The 17,810-nt window shown below is 40.1% G+C and overlaps 1 protein-coding gene across 4 annotated transcripts in view; it reads right to left on the bottom strand.

Annotated features, from left to right (window-relative positions):
• Window positions 1-690: 690 nt before the first annotated feature.
• Window positions 691-17,810, bottom strand: part of kif6 (kinesin family member 6) — a 166,574-nt gene continuing 149,454 nt past the window's right edge. For 2 of the 4 annotated variants that reach the window (XM_082143467.1, XM_082143468.1), the window contains 2 exons: window positions 17,173-17,288; window positions 691-1,934 (listed from right to left, as the gene is read on the bottom strand). In XM_082143467.1, the coding sequence (XP_081999593.1) occupies window positions 1,921-1,934; window positions 17,173-17,288 (130 nt within the window). In that variant the 3' untranslated portion in view covers window positions 691-1,920. Of the gene's footprint in view, window positions 1,935-17,172; window positions 17,289-17,810 lie in introns of those variants that run through there. The other 2 variants (XR_014199205.1, XR_014199206.1) reach the window with 1 other exon arrangement.

The raw sequence follows: 17,810 nt of genomic DNA, 5'->3' as shown, positions 1-17,810 counted from the left end.
AATGAACTGACCAACTAGATAATTTGATTATTTACAGAGGGCCTTAACATCAGCAATTAAGTATTTCTAATTCAATTCAAGTCCTAAAAGAAATATCATTGAGAGCACACATACAGCAATGGATATTCCCCACAGTATGAAGAGAAATGTAGAAAGATTCCTCATTGGTGTGAAGTAGATGTTTGCTACATAGTGTTGTGATTAAAACATTCCTGGTTCTGTGACAATGATTTATCATCCAGACAGTAATTTGAGCCTGGGTCTCTCCATCACACCTGTCATCAACACAGTGGTTAAAGTGTTTGACCAGTAAAGATCACTCAAGCACAAACATTAAGGCTCTAAAGAAAGATTTTTAAACTCTATTAAAATAATAGAGCAGTTTTGAGAGTTAAGATATATTTACCTGGCTGCTCAGTGTTCATCTCAAATGTTACTGCTGATCATTAAAGTCATTTTAAAGATATTTGAGACTTGTGTGACTTATTGTCTATATATCCTGAATTATTATTATTTCTTACAATTAACATATCCCAAACTAAAATTAGAGCTTATTATAAATACTAAATTTAAAGCTTATTAATAAAATTCTGTTTGATTAATTTGTCTAAAAATTGGGAATGACCTGGCCAGATTTCACATTATATATATATATATATATTTTTTTTTTTACCTAAACTATATATCTTGACATGATATCTGTATATAGCTGGCATATTCCAGATTACATAATGGAAGGAAGCAAAGAAAGGCACTTTATGTCTGTTCAATCTGATGAAAAAAAAGTGCTGCTCCCTTATGCAAATGACTGCTCAGAACCTTATCGCACAAACAAATCTATTCATAGTCATGCAAACTAGTGCATCATAAAACAAAAGTGACCAGGGCTGCGTTTCCCAAAAGCATAATAAGCCTAAGTTGATCATAGAACAATTGCCACCAATGTTGTTTACGATCAATTTAGGCTTATTATGCTTTTGGGACACGCAGCCCAGATCTTAGTCTTGAGATTTTTGAGCAGACAAAAGTCAAATACGGTTGCCAGTAGAAATCAAAGACTACAATTTGGAATATCTGTAAAACAGAATAGCACTCTTGGTATATTGCTTCTATGAAATAGATAATTTTATGTATTGGATGTGTGCAAAGAACAAGAATCAGCACTTATTTACTGTTAAATAAGTTGAAAACCTGAATTATCTTCACTCCAGTTGCATCTACTGTCAGTAAAAGTAAAAAGGCCAGTTTACCATTGATTGAAAACAAAATCTTTTTACACCTCAAAAAAGTACAGATATTTTCTGTGAATGAATAAAACAAAAGAGGTACATGTACAGTTCAACAGCAGAAAAACATGTAAACAGTGAAATTGACAGACAGCTTTATATCAGAGCAAAAAAACAAAAAAACAACAACAAAAAAAACAATGCTATTATTTCAGATGTATATAAATATATTAATAAGTAGATGTATATAAATAAGACAATAAATCAGTGTCAGAAAATCAAACAAAGGATATGATCATTGTAAATAAGACTAATCTAGGGTTAGCAGAGTGACATATTTCTGATCAGGTTAACATTTTCATGGTAGCTTGTAAAAACATGAGACAAGTGCCTTTACTAGTGATTTACAGTTTATTGTTGCTATGCAACTACACCACACTTATTTCTAGCTCCTAATTTGCAGCAAGTTTTCCACTAAAAGACAACAGATATATACAATAGGCAGCAAGGTTTTAAATGGAGATATAAAGTGATATAGATAGTCAATGTGCAGAGTACCTTCTGAGCCACATGAGAGTTTTGACATGTTTAAGAGTCATTAAAATGTCCTTTAGGGGTTTATCTGGCCTAGAGGTATGTAAAAATGTGTGATTGGCCGAACATTGCTTGAGTCCTCCATGAAAAAGAACTGTTCTTACTTTGCCTCTCCTGAAACAAAAAGACACAAGAGACATGATAATTAACAGGTCATCCATATGTCTCATAGTGTACTATAGAAAATGCAAACATCCCACAACTTTAAACATACGTATAACAATAGACAGCTTGTTGCAATCCATTGACAGCTATTTAATTAACAGTGTGAAGGCTGGTAGAAAGGTAGGAATGACATTGTTAAAATAGTCCATGTGACTACAGTGGTTCAACCTTAATTTTATGAAGCGACGAGAATACTTTTTGTGCGGCCAAAAAAACGACTTTATTCAACAATTTCTTCTCTTCCGTATGCTCCGACGCGCATTCACAAGAGCACCACGACGCATCCGTGTGGTGAGGACGCAGGAGCTGGCGGAATGCACTAAATAAATAATTAATGACACAATAAAATGTTTTAGGTGAATCATAAATATGCCATGGAGGGATATATTAAAGATTTTAAAATAAATATGGTGGATAACAAGATTAATTTGGAAGCGAGGGTTTACAGATCACAATGCGAGCGGGAGAAGCCTCATGTTACGGTCATCACGATCACAGATGACAACATCCAGGATCAACACTGTTCATGTACCGCAGGGTAAGATTAAATAAATGTACATTTAACCAGTTTAATATCGGTTCGGGAATTCGTGTTGAATCCTCAGGGAACCAGGTTACTGCGCCCACATCAAAAGCAGACATTTTTCTCTGTCTTGTTTGGGTTTAGGAAATGGAATAAAATAAATTCCATTACCCATCCTCTCAGGATATCGGAAATCAGTGCAACAAGTACCCCTGGCACATCGTTTTACCATTTTTGTAGCATAAATACCATCAAACCGATGAGAGCTTCGGCTCTTCCAATGTTTCTCAATGGCGCTGACACCAAGAGATGTCCGAGTTCCGGTCCCCGTGCAACTAATACTCAACTGCCATTGGCTCATCTGTGTTCGAGGGGAGGTAATTGATACTGATAGGTAATATGGCAGCTGCCTTATCAGCTAAACAACAAAGAAAATTCTACATTGGCTACACAGCTTAAATAGGCAAATCAGAACAAGTTAATAAACCAAAGGTGGGAGGAATCAAATCCTAATGAGTCCGGGCAATGCATTATGGGGAATGTAGTTCATAACGGGAGAGAAAAGGAGTGGGGAGTTGTGCCCTCAGGTGGAGATAAAGGGTACTCCAACTGGTGGATGTAACGGGTAAGCTCTTATGATTAGGGCAGGCATCCAGTTTAAAAGTATTACTGTGTGAACTGTGCCTTTGGCTTGCTCAGTTGGGGATATTTTGGGGATATTTAATTTAATTTTATCAATCAATAAATTCCTCTTGAAACAAACTTTGTTGTATTATTTTAATTTAATACTGTGAAGCTGCTTTGATACAATCTGTATTGTGAAAAGCGCTATACAAATAAACTTGACTTGACTTGTCTTGACTGTGTATCTACATCCTAGCAACCAATTAGAGTACCCAATCAATCATATAGTAACAAGCCATATTTCAGAACCACAGCATCGTACAGACGTTTGGCTCTCTTGCAATCACATACATCACCGTAGCAACTGCCTATTGCTAAAGTTTGCCATTGCAAGGACCACGCTGTAAAAAAAATCCTAATTTTACAGAAAATAACTGTGATTTTTTGACGATCATTTTCTTTAATTTTAAATTGTACTCAAAACACTGTAAAATTAAAAATAATATCTGTAAAATAAAAATTCTGCTGTTATTTTAGGTATTGTAACATTAATGACAAATTCCAATAATTCACATTTTTTATACAGAAAATTTATTGTATTTTTCATACAGTATTTTTTCTGTTTTCTTAAATTACATAAAAATGTAATATAATCTGTAATTAAACATTAACAAAACAGTTAAATGATAAAATGGTCAAATGATACAATGGTCAAATGACTGGCCCCCCCCCCCCAAAAAAAACTGTAACATTAAAGTAAAACATCCTAAATTTAAATAAACTGAAAAACACTGTTATTTTACAGGTATTTCCTGAATTATCACGATCATATACCTTCATGTAAAAAAAAAAAAAAAAAAGTAAAAAAAGGGTCAAATGACTGGCAGCTATGGCTGCCAAACAAAAACCATACAATTAAAGTAAAATATTCTAATTTAAATAAACCAAAAAAACACTGTTATTTCACAGGTATTTCCTGCATTATTATGATCAAATAAATACCTTCATTGTAAAAAAATCGTGATTGTCACCATCAGAGCCGCCTTAACCTAATGTTAGGCCCCGGGGCTGAGAGGTTTTGTAGGCCCCCCATCCCCTCAATTTAAAGAGTCTCATTTAAAAAAAGTGTAATAGCCTATCTATAGGTAATCTACATCACAAAATGCATTAGTTTCTTTCGAGACCTACAACAGTGTTTTTTTTAAATATTGTTTTTCATTTTAATATTGTTATTAACATATCACTGAGCACATAAACACAAGACACTTTATTTAACAACCACACACAGCAACTAAATTTCAACTTTATGCAAATGAGAAGCGATTTTCGCGAGCGACGACCAATAGGAAAGAAGCCTTTCAGTGGAGCTCAGCTCCCGTCACCGTCTCGAGTGAAATTGCATGTGAATCGGCAAGACCGAAGAGTTCAAGGGCGATGTAACTAACCACAAACATGGATATAATAAAATGATGCATGGAAAAGAAACTGTCGACAGTCTCAGTGAGTTTAATTCATACATTTATAGTTCGAGTGTTGTAGTTTTATGATGCAAGTTTAGCATCAGTTTTTTTTTTACAGTGCATTATGTTGACTATTAGGGACAAGAAAATGTATTAGCCTATTTGTCAAATTCGGATGACGTTTTAGTAATTGATGACAGTATGAGTGAGTTTAATTTGTAGATTGATCGATCGTTAATCTAGTAAATGATTTAATCTCTGAACACTGCTGTGTGGTAGATATAAAAACACTCTCCCAACAGCATACTGTTTCTTTTGAGCCTAATTCCTAGTCAAATTAAAATGATATAGTTGTATAATATCACTTGTGGTGGTGTTTTGTATAGATGTGGCCAGACGAGCAGTCTCGCCTCATTCGCGCCGCGGGACCTCTAGACGCGCGTAAACGCGTCTTTACAACACTGAAATCACTCGCGCCAGACGCTCTATTCGCGTTTGGTGTGAACGCACCATAACAATAACATTAGAGCGACAGCACTACCAACGCCCACAAGCGACTAGCGACATACAGCGACAAAATCTGACAAGTTAAAACAATATGACCTTTTCAGCTCATCATGAACCTGAACATGGGAGGCCCCTGAACTTGGGAGGCCCCTGGGCTTCAGCCCAGGTAAGCCCGTGCATTAAGGCGGCCTTGGTCACCATTGTTGGATTCATACGCTGATTCTTGATGTCTGAGTGAGTCTATATGATCCTGTCAAAACATTTTCTGTATAATGACTTCATAAAATCTGAGTATCACAGCACTGCAGGATCTTCTATAGCAGTATTGGCATGCAAAATTAACAACTAATATTTAACGACTTAATCAGATATTACACTTCAGGTATCAATAAAGCAGGCAACTACATGATGATTATTATCACTAAAAAGTGACCAACATCATCTGGGGCCCGTTCTTCGTACGTTGCTTAAAACATCCGAGATCAAATGAGACATCCAAGATGATATCATCGTGGTAATCATGATCTGGCTAATTAGGTTCTTCGAACACACCTGCCGGTTATGATTAGTATCGCTGGATTGAGTTAGTGAGATAATTGCACGTTCATGCGCTGGTTTAAAAGGGGATATATATCGATAGTAGAAACATTGATCAGCAACGCTGCTATTGGCTGTTCAGCGTGGCCAAAGAGTTTTTCTCCTCAGCAGAGCAAGTACTAATAGTCGAAGTTTATTCGGAATTTTAATGTTTAATTAAAACGCCAGGGAACACCTCAAAGTCTGCAAAAGCCAGGAGAGAGGGCTGGCAAAAAGTAGCAGACAATTTAAATCCGTTAGAAGTGGCCATGTTAGATGTCTTTTATCACTTAATAGCCTATATATTTGTTTTTTAATAATTGCATAATTACTTTGTTCATTGTAATGTCAGAGTCACCACACTAGAACATGGAAACAAATAAAAGTGAAGTACAAAAATATTCTACATAATGGTAATTATTTTTAGTTATATTATAGTCTCTTTTATAAAAGGCACTGTTAAATAAATGATTGTCTGTTTATAAAAGCAACCAAGAAAAAGGCTGAGAAAAAAAAAGAAGATCTTAGTAGCCTACACTGTAAAATATTTTTTGCTGCATTAAATTAAGGCTGTATAGTCATTTCAACTGTTAAATCTTGAGTAATGATGAATTGCTTTGACTTGTGAAAGTGAAAACTGATAAACTTATGTTAATGTAAAAATATTTTGCCATGAGCATTTTTCCCGAGTGTAGTTCATTGTAATGACATTGTGTTTTCCTCTTTTGTGCACTTTTACATAATACACCAACACTTGTATCTGTTCCCAAGAAGGTGGTGGCTGAAATATGTGCAGTAAGTGGACATTTTCTAACTTTCCAAAGTAAAGAAAGTATAAGACTTTGTAATGTCCATTTGTTTCCATTGCACTGGACAGTGAATAAACCCTCTCAGATAACTGTCAATTCCCTAGTGCTGAAACCGCAGCACCGCGTGACTTTTACGCCACACACACACACACACACACACACACACACACACACACACACACACACACACACACACACACGCACACACACAAAAAGTCTTTCCTATCAGACACAGACTATGAGATTAAAGTCCTACAAAGAACCCAAATCTAATAGCCATTACAAATGTTTTTGATATGTATTTTTATGTGTGTATAATTGGCCAGATAATGTCTGAGGTATCTATGCAACGTTATTATGTTAATCAAAATCACTATGCTAGTGATTATGAGGAAATTATGTAACCCTGTATTTCTGTCATGCAAAAACGTCATTCGAGGTGTCAATGTAATGGGAAAAACATGTCTGAGTCGAATCCTGACTGAAAAGTACAATAATATGCATTTATTCTAGGAAATACCATATTTTCTAGATATGAATGTTAAATTCGATCTCTCACATGTTTGAGTCAAAGTAGGCGTTTCTTCACAAACAAAGAAACTTCTTTCCCGCTTCAGATCAGCAGATCCGATTTGCTGTTGTCCCAAAAAGAGGGCGTAAGCAGATGTCTTTTAAAAGTAGAGACCCTCTCCTCTGATCTCTCTCTCAACTCTCGCTCTCAACTCGGACCCACTTTCAACCTTCGTCATCTTCTCCACGAGCAGCGCTTCTCCTCTACTGAACCAGGGGAACAGGCCTTGGCCTCCCTCTCTCTGGGACACATACCTCCGCGCCATGTAGGAGCTGCCCTGCCGTTCTTTGCAACTAAGTTCATACGCGCCTTTCCCCTCCACAAGGGAAATGATCTGACTTTTCTCGGTAACGTTACATTCAGTGAGCCTTTTAAGCTTCCCGCGACACCAGAAGACGCAGCACCCACAGGACACCGTCCGCGCTTCCTGCCTCTCAGCATCGAACAGAGAACAAACTTGCAAGTAGGCTACTGATCATTCTAAAAGCTGATTCCAGGTGTCTATTGAAATTAGGTTTCTGTCTGTAATAATTACCAGCTACTTTCTCTTTCTCTCCTTATTTTCTCTCTTTCATTTCATTCACTCTGATCACGTTATTTCTTATGTTCTTGTTTAAATGTTTGTTTGTTTTATTGTTTGCATGTTTACGTACGTTTATAGTTGTAGCTTATGTAATAACTCTTGACATTTATTAAAACCCATTCATACTTTGACAGTCTCTGTATTTGAAAATCCATCTTTATAAAGTCAATGAAAATGCAAAAGATCTAATTAAGCTACACGCTCGATATTATAGACTGCTTTATAGTGTTAATTCATAAACCCAGAAAGTTTTATGTTCACGGCCAGAAGATACATTTTCTTGGAGTTTATAAACGGGATACCCCTTCTTGACTGTGATAATCTTACATTTATTCGCTGGACGAATGACTGATGACTAGACCAGTTACAGAACAAGGTAATCTCGATAATTGATAAAGTAAATGTATATGCGATTTATGAATTATGACCATGAGTTATGATTATTAATAATTCCAAATTCCCTATATCCTTGAGCTAATTCGTATTGACCCAGAGTCATATATACAGTTTACGTTACAGGGTTTAAAGTGTTTCTGTATGGTGAGTTTTGTGTGCCACCATTGTGTTGAAGAGTAGAGCCTGAGATTCAGTCCAGGATGAGCAAAGAAATACTGATGATATGCTGCATGTTGCTTTATTTAACTGACAGTAACTGTGTAGTTGCTGATGCAGTGATGTATAGTCACAGCAAATCATGCATGTAGTTAACTGCATGTTTTTTTGTAAAAAATTCTGGAAATATATTTGAAATAACTGTGTTTCTGTTCAAAAGATTAATGACGATTTTTGATAAAGTCTTTTGCGCTTATTTAAATTAGGATATTTTACATTCATTTTACGGTTTTTGTATGGCAGCCATTGCTGACAGTCATTTGACTGTTTTTTATGGGTTTTTTTTTACAGTGAAGGTGTTTGATCATAATAATTCAGGAAATAGCTGTAAAATAAGTGTTTTTCCTGTAAAACATTTAAGGGAAATGTCTGTAAAAGTTTTTAGCACTTAATTTAAATGAGGATATTTTATTTTATTTTTACGGTTTTTGTTTGGCAGCCGTAGCTGACAGTCATTGACCGTTTTTTTAAGATTTTATTTTTTACAGTGCACTCATAGTCTAGATGGGATGTACCCAAAAAGTGAAAGTGAGGAGCATTTATGGGTACAAGTCGGGAACCGGCCTACTTTACATATTTCAAGGGTGCTGAATCCAAAAAAACTGGTTCCCAAGAGAAATGGTGAGTTTTTGACCTTCTAATTTGCATATCAAAATGGTCGTTGGACCATTTTCCCCTATTTTTTTTTTGTAAGTAGGCAATCAAGATGAGGAAATTAAGGGCGTTTTTCCACTGGGTTCGTTTGCTGCGGTCCGAACCCGAGTACGCTAGTTCCCGGCGCCCCCCGCAGCGTTGGTCTGGTTTCACACTCAATTAGTTGTATCGAACCCAGGTGCGTTTGCAGTGATCTTACGTCATCGCAAACGCAAACGGAAAACACATGGAGAATACAACTCGACTGAGCATAGCTGTAATTTGTCTGTTTTTTTGGTGCTATTATGCACAACATAGTGAGAGACAACTACGTTTATGTTCATTACATGGTGTAATTCAGCACATATCCAGGGGACGCCGTGTTTCTGCTGCTCGCAGAAGATTTTTCACTGATGCGACAGTGATACGCATGCGCGGGATACTATACTTCCTGAACAAGCACGCACCCGAGTCCGTGTTGCTTGCACATTAACGCGAACCGCGCCACGGTTCGGGAGCAACCGTGCCCCGGTCCGCACTAAACTGCCAGTGTGAAAGCGCCCTAAGTTTCTAGATCGATAGTCAAGTGTCAGAGCAAAGATATAATGGAGGCTCACTGCCTTTTTTATGTATATATATATGCAAAATACCTACTTTTAAGGTGAAATTAAGCATTATTTGTGTCATTTTTTAAGGCCGACATACATATTCAATCAATATCACTCTTAAATGTTCCCAGTGTATATATGATATGTGATGTATTCCATATTACATAATAACTATGAAAAACACCATTGCAAGTTGTCTGAGATTTTTTTTTTTTATGCAAATTAAGCATTTGTCCTCTAAATTCTAAGACGGGGAAAACCCAGGTGAATAGGGAAAAAAAACACCTTGTAACTTCCTCCGGGACATCGTGCGTAAAACAGCCAACAATTGCTGTCTGCGAGCCGCCGTATTCAAGCACCGAGAGTGCACACACTGCGCCCGCGCCTCCGAATCAGGTTCTCGAGCCCGCAGAATGCGGCAATCGGAGCCCGGAGGCCATTCTGCCCCTAGCCGTACGTGCGAAAGTGTGGGAAGCTATTCCAGGTGCGTCAGAATGGGTGCTGAGCACAGTAAGAGAGGGCTATTAATTGCAGTTCGCTCGCCGTCCCCCGCGCTTTCGAACGCGAACCGAGACGAGAGTGAATGGGGAAGTAGCACACCTACTTTGTGCAGGAATAGCGAAACTTCTGTGCAAAGGGGCCATAGAACCGGTACACCCTTCTCTGAGTGAGTCAGGCTTTTACAGCGGTTACTTCCTCGTGCCCAAGAAGGACGGAGCTCTCAGAACGATTTTAGATCTGAGATATTTGAACAAAGCTCTTATAAAAAGACCGTTCAAAATGCTCACAACCAGACAGATCCTTGCGCAGATTCGCCCGAGGGACTGGTTTATTTCCCCTCGATCTGAAAGACGCTTACTTTCAGATTCAGATAATACCCTGTCACAGGCCATTCTTGAGATTCGCCTTCAACGGTCAGGTATATCAGTACACCGTTCTGCCGTTCGGCCTGTCTTTAGCACCCTGTACATTCACGAAGTGCATGGACACGGCTTTCGCTCCCCTGAGAGGTCAGGGCATGCGGATTTTGAACTATTTGGACGATTGGCTGATTCTAGCACAGTCAGAGGAAGAACTTATCTCTCACAGAACAGTGCTTCTCAGCCACCTGGAAAGCCTGGCTCTCACGGTCAACTGGACCAAAAGCTCATTACTGCCCAGTCAGTCAACCTCTTTTCTGGGTTTGGAACTGGACTCTGTGGCAATGACGGCCCGGCTGTCGACACTATCCGACGCCTGGCCGCGTCTTTCCAGTTGGGCAGCGCCGCACCTCTAAAAACATTTCAGAGGATGCTGGGTTGTATGGCATCAGCTGCAGCAGTGCTTCAGCTGGGTCTACTGCGTATGCGCCCACTACAACGCTGGTTGAACGCTCGAGTGCCTCACCGAGCCTGGGCGTCCGGCGGCATTCGACTGCAGCGGGGAGTGACAATGGGAGCCGTCTCGCACCGAAAAGTTATCTCGACGGAAGCATCCAACTTAGGTTGGGGCGCTCTTTTCGAGGGCAAACCGGTCTTTGGTCTGTGGTCAGACCAGGAGAAATGCCTCCACATAAACTGTTTGGAGATAATAGTGATCGAGAACGCGCTCAAGCGCTTCCTCCCACATATACGGGACCACCATGTGCTAGTCCGCTCAGACAACATATCCATGGTGTCCTACGTGAACCGACAGGGTGGTGTCAGATCCAGGAATCTGGGAGCCGTGCACGTGCCAGGCCACCTGAATGTCGGTCCAGACAGACTGTCCAGAGACAACATTCCCCCGGGAGAATGGTTCCTGCACCCCCAGACAGTCCAGCTACTGTGGCACCTGTTTGGCAGGGCGGAAGTCAACCTTTTTGGGTCAAAAGACAACGCTCACTGCCCGACGTTTTTCTCAAAGAGCGAGGACGTGCTGTCCCAAACCTGGCCCAGCCGCCCTCTGTATGCTTTCCCTCCGATCTCGCTGTTACCACAGGTAATCAAGAGGATCAGGGAAACGCGCCACTCAGTGCTCCTCATAGCCCCGTGATGGGAGAACCAAATCTGGTACCCAGAGCTAGTTAGGCTGTCGCACTCAGCCCCATGGCCGATCCCAGTGAGGAAAGATCTTCTCTATCAAGCATGCATGCCTGGATAATTAATGGATACCCGTTGATTTGCCAGAAGGGGTCGTAAACACGATCACGCGGTCTAGAGCTCCTTCCATGTGAAGGCTCTATGCGTCTAAATGGTCAGTGTTCTCCAAATGGTGCGCTACTAAGAGCCTGGATCCACACACACGTGGGGTTTCATGGGTGCTCTCCTTCCTACAAGAGCTGTTGAACAAGTGCGGGTCCCCCTCCACGCTCAAAGTGTATGTGGCGGCTATTGCAGCGTTCGCGCAATAGGAAGGAGCGAGCTTATCATTCGCTTCCTTAGAGGAGCCAGGATGGTGAACCCCCCGCGGTCCCCCTCAGTTCCTATTTGGGATCTTTCTCTGGTCCTAGAGGCCCTGAAAGCGTTTCCCTTTGAACCGCTATAATCTGTGGATCTGAAATACCTTTCGCTCAAAACCGTTTTCTGACAGGTCTGTCGTCAGTAAAACGCGTGGGGGATCTACATGCACTGTCTGTTAGCCCCGCATGTCTCGAATTCGGACCAAATGACTCCAAAGTCATCCTCAAACCGAGACACGGGTACGTCCCCAAAGCGATTGGCACTCCCTTTAGGGCGCAGATCATCTCCCTGTCAGCACTGCCAGCATCCGATAGTGAGGACAGTGATAACCTCTTATGCCCCGTCAGGGCGCTGAGAGTTTACATCACACGCTCCGCCGCCTTTAGGCAATCTGAGCAGCTCCAGCTCTTTGTTTCGTTTGGTGGGTGCACCAGGGGTCTCGCCACCTCGAAACAGAGCCTGTCCAGATGGATAGTGGACGCTATTGCAGCAGCTTATGCGTCCAAACACCTGCAGTGCCCTTTGGGCATCAGAGCCCATTCCACTAGAGGCATAGCCTCATCGTGGGCTTGGTCCAGCGGGATTTCTATTCACAACATTTGTATGGTGGCAGGCTGGGCCTCCCCCTCTACATTCGTGAGATTTTATAACCTGGAAGTTCCCGCCTTGCAGGCTAAACTGATATCAGTTTAAGTGATATGTATGTTCTGCCCAGTCGTTCATGTGCAGACTACTTTCGTGTACTACTAGCTTTTCTGGTGAGCTGCACTAAGGAATGAGATTCTCTATATACAGACCGGTGGAGCCACTCTGTATTTTCCCCATCACGCGCTTGTGCACTGGTGCTGGCCTGTGTTGCTGGCCGCCTATTCTCCACTCAGCTGCGCTAGGGGTTATACTCTCTATACATAGACCAGGTGAAGCCGCTCTATATTCTCCCTATGATGTGCTTATGTACTGTGCCGGCCCGCGCTGCTGGCCACATTCTCCATGCTTATACATAGACCGGCAGAGCCGCTCTGTATTCCTATGAAGTGCTTATGACATGTGCTGGCCGGCGTTGCTGGCTGCCTGTTCCCGCATGTTGTGTTCCCCGGGCTCCACTGGGACTCATGCAGTGGATGCTCGGCGCGCACGGCATTGACAAGGGGTTCCCGTAGCGTAAGCAACTTACGCAATACGAGAGAACCTCTCGTAAGAGAACATACTCGGTTACCTAACGTGGCCTCAGTTCTCTCTAGAAGAGGGAACGAGTATTGCGTAACCTGCCGTGTCGCGCCATGAGCTTATTCGCTTCAGTCTATGAAAACCAGAATTTCAGCCTTTCAGCCTCTTTTATACACGCTAGCCACACCCATTCTGGTGGGCTGAGGCGCATGGAGGGCGCAAAGCGCCCTCATTGGGCGTGACGTCACGCAGGGCTCACTAGTAGGCTGCTGCAGTTGCCATTCAGAGACATGGAAGCGTCTGAGAGCAGCCGAGCCTATAAACGTTAGTGAGTACCGGTACTCCATTACAAATATGTACAATTCTGCGAAATTCCATGTTAAAACTAGATTCCGCCTCCGCAATTCCGTCCGCGATTCCGTGATCGAGGAAATCATATGGCCCTAAATTTTGACCCACTATGGTTGAAAAAGTATCATTTTGGATAAATAGGGTAAGAAGTTCAATCAATAACTAAGCAATATTGACATTGTTTGTCTAAATTTTTTTTTTAAAAACAGGAAATTTACCAAAGCGTGTGAAACTGTTATGATCCTCTTTGCGGTTACATTCACCTCAGGCAAAGGGTCCTCAGAGATGGGACTGACCATGCTATGTCCTGATCTAAATATTCAACTTGGGAAGTTTCATGGTGGTCTCTTTTTGATTTTTTCCCTATTCACCTGGGTTTTTCCCGTCTTAGAATTTAGAGAACAAATGCTTAATTTGCATAAAAAAATTAAATATCAGACAACTTGCAATGGTGTTTTTCTTAGTTATTATGTAATATGGAATACATCACATATCATATATACACTGGGAACATTTAAGAGTGATATTGATTGAATATGTATGTCGGCCTTAAAAAATGACACAAATAATGCTTAATTTCACCTTAAAAGTTGGTATTTTGCATATATATACATAAAAAAGGCAGTGAGCCTCCATTATATCTTTGCTCTGACCCTTGACTATCGATCTAGAAACTTAATTTCCTCATCTTGATTGCCTACTTACAAAAAAAATAGGGGAAAATGGTCCAACGACTGAGCAAGATAGGCAATTTGGCGGCCATTTTGATATGCAAATTAGAAGGTCAAAAACTCAAAATTTCACTTGGGAACCAGTTTTTTTGGACTCAGCACCCTTGAAATATGTAATGTAGGCCGGTTCCCGACTTGTACCCATAAATGCTCCTCACTTCTTATAGAAGGCCATTTTTCTGAAATCCGTCTAGTCTATCACATTTTCTTCAGAAAATTTACGTCTAGTTCTTCTTCATCTTCTTTTTCCAAACAAATGTAATAATTTTCTACCTTGTCCCACACTGTTTGTCGTACAACCATGAATGAGGTGTCAAATTCACCTTTTTTAATCGATCGGGTGTACGATGTCTGCTCGGCGGACTTAACATTGGCAAGGATTTTGCCTAAGACTTGTCCTTGCTTCTGGCTCTTGGTTTAACCTCTGGCACTGTTCGTCTACCTAGATCTGATCTCCACTCATCTCTGACCTTAGTCCTGATCTACCTCATCTATGTCGATTGTCTCCTGATAATAACTTTCTCGACTGTCTCGTCTGTCTCTTCCTATCTAGATTTGGTCGTTGAATGGACTGTTTCTCTAGCTCGACCTTCACCGGTCTGACTGACTCTTCGCATCTGCCCTTCTTTGATTAGGCAATGTCAGGTTGATTTTTGTCAGGTCGTCGATCAAAAATCTGTGCTGCCAGTGCATAAGATTGATAAATTGAAAAAGTGATTGAGTTGGATGTTATTATTGCAGTTACACAATATCTTATGGAAAGATAAACTGTTGTTTCTCTGGACTAATATTGAGAAGAACCTTCATGAGTCAGAGCAGCGATGTCTTCCACTGATTGTGCTGGGTTGCCTTACAGTGGAAATAAACTAGCTTGAGCATCTGTTTTTGGCATCTGTTTGTGTTGTCCACAGAAACCTGATCCAATGCAAGTGAAACTTTTCCACACAAGGTGTGGAAAGGTGTTGCCATCTGGTTTGCCTGCTGTTCACTATGTCAAAAGCCACATTTCCACTGTTGGACTCAAAGCGGGCGTGCTAGTTGTGCCAGGGCCAGTCACGTTTCCACTGTCACTTCCGGGGCTTGATCGGGCCGCGTCGAAGCTTCCTTTGGGCCAACGGCCAGGGTTTTTTGGCCCGCCGAATACCTTGGTCCATACCTTGGTTTAGCTCGGGCTTGAGGAGTGGTTGTGAAAAGAGGAGGAGTTTACCTGAGTCAGGAGACGGCAGCGCCGGATGATTTCATATACCAGCTATCATCAGCATTAAATACTTTTAAAATACTTTTATCTCAAAACTCTCTTTCAGACAGCAGCGAGTGTTTGAAATAACTTGTGTTTGAAATAACTTCTGTTTGTGATCCGATGTCGATTCTGATCACCGTATAAGGCAGAATGCGCTATGTTCAGACATAGTCAGCAATGCGCTAACCATAGGGTGACCACCATCAAACAAACCAAATGTGGGACGATTTAAGTTTGTGTGGGACAATGTGGGACATTTTACCAACACTAAAACATAAACCACCCCTGTGTTTCTGCACCCTTCAGACTGATTATCTTTAAAGATGGACTTTTTTGTTAGTTTTAATTATTATTATATTATATAATGTCTTTAATAAAAACATTTGAATTCTGCCTTTCAGCTGATAAAAATTCTTTGTTCTTTAGTCCCTTCCAGAAAACACCATTAGCCTACATCACAATGTAATATAACATGTCTTTATTTAACATGTCATTTGAATTCAACATCACTGAGCCCAAAGGCAGCAGGCATCATGCAGATAACTATTTTATAAACAGTTCTGACCAAGTCCAATTAAAATCCAACAAAATAAACAATGAACAAATAAAATATAAAACAACATGAAATTAGATAATTGACAGTCTTATATATTAAGAATATATTAAACCAAAAACGTTCATATTTTTAGAAAGGAGGTGAATTAAAACAACCACAGCAGGCAACAAGTTGATAAATTATGTTAAATTAAATAGTTTAATTTAATTAATTATTAATTATTTAGTTATTTAACAATTAAGTTCATTTTAATTGACCGAATTATCCATTTGTTTTCTGACAGGAAACACACGGAACGAATCACCGGTCCACATTTTGATTGACAGCTGTCACAACCTACTAGTGACCGTGTTTACTCCTTTCTTTTCAACCATTGGATAGGATTTTAAAAAAGGCTGTTGTGTTTGTACTTCTGACAAAGCGCTGTTAAATAGCCTATAGGTGAAAAACTACACCGCAAAAATAATAAATAAAATGCTTTCTTAACGCATGCACGTTTTCTTAATATAATAATTAAAAACCAATAGACCGATGAAAATGCGGGACATATTCTCAATATGCGACGTGCGGGACAAGGGGTGAAAATGCTGTGCGGTAAAACGCAAAGCGGGACGGGTGGTCACACTAGCAAACCATTACCATAGTTAACGTGGTAAATACGACCGCTTTAAGAAATCAGACAAATCATATAGGCTATCACAATTGTGTTTTTATTGTATTTGTCAGTATGTCTTGTCTCTTTATACCAGACTGTCTGATATCCATATTTAGCTAAGTACGGTTTTGTACGGACCTGATTATAGTACTTAAACATGGAAAAAGTCAGATTTTCATGATATGTCCCCTTTAAATCTTTAGGCAACCAACAAAAATTGTGGTTGTTTTATCTGTTTTATCAAACTGTTTTATCATGTTCGTTTTGCGATCTCGCTAGTTTTCAGTGATTTCTTTCTGATACATTTTTTGATAAAACTTCCATTTGTTTGGGAAATTATGGGTTTTTGTGACATTCCAGAGAGGCATGTCCGAGGCTATTAGCCCAGCCCGGCCCATTGAAAGCCCTGTTTGTACTGGCCCGACAGTGGAAAAGCAGCTATTAATGCCCAAACCTGTTCAACTTAAAGTTAAGACTTACTTCATCTACTTTCTTTCTCTTTAATATTTAAAATGTTTCCTTAGGTCTGTGTTTGTGTGTGTATGAATAAATTAATAATACCTGTGCTGTTGAGCAGGTTGTGTCTGGCTCTGATGAAAGCCTGTATCTCGGCATCAGTCTGTTTATCTCCAGTTAAAGGAATAGAGGTTAATGAGAGGTCAGCTGAGGGCAAGGCTCTGTAACACAATAAACAAACTAAGACATGAGGTATTGTTAGGATCGGCTACATAGTTTCTCCATCATTTATCACCAGTGGTGTAAAGTATGAGTAAATTTAACTCAAGGTATCACACACCGCACACGCACATTCTCAGTTTATGGCCAGCAATATTGTTATTTTTAAGGACATTATGAAATGAAGATAATGTCTGTACTATGTTATGATTGTACTGTACAATTAAATACAATCGTTGCTAAGTCTGCAGTCTGAACACTTTACATTAACTGAATAATCGAGAATCTCACCTGAAAATCCGATAACATCAGCTGATTTCTGTAAATGAATGTAAAACTAAATGTATCTTGGAGCACAGGGTGAAGTCAGTATGTACATTAATGACGATTTGAGACAAATATAATGTAAATTTAGTATAAAACTATGTAAATGGCGCTCTATGGCAAGGCAGGATTTTAAACAGCATCCTAAGTCGTAGTTGGGCGCCGCGGACTTTACAGTGATAACAGGAAAATAATGCAAC

The sequence above is a fragment of the Leuciscus leuciscus genome (assembly GCF_965113295.1).
Source record: "Leuciscus leuciscus genome assembly, chromosome: 17".
Lineage (NCBI taxonomy): Eukaryota > Metazoa > Chordata > Actinopteri > Cypriniformes > Leuciscidae > Leuciscus > Leuciscus leuciscus.
This window is presented reverse-complemented; position numbering and strand designations above follow the sequence as displayed.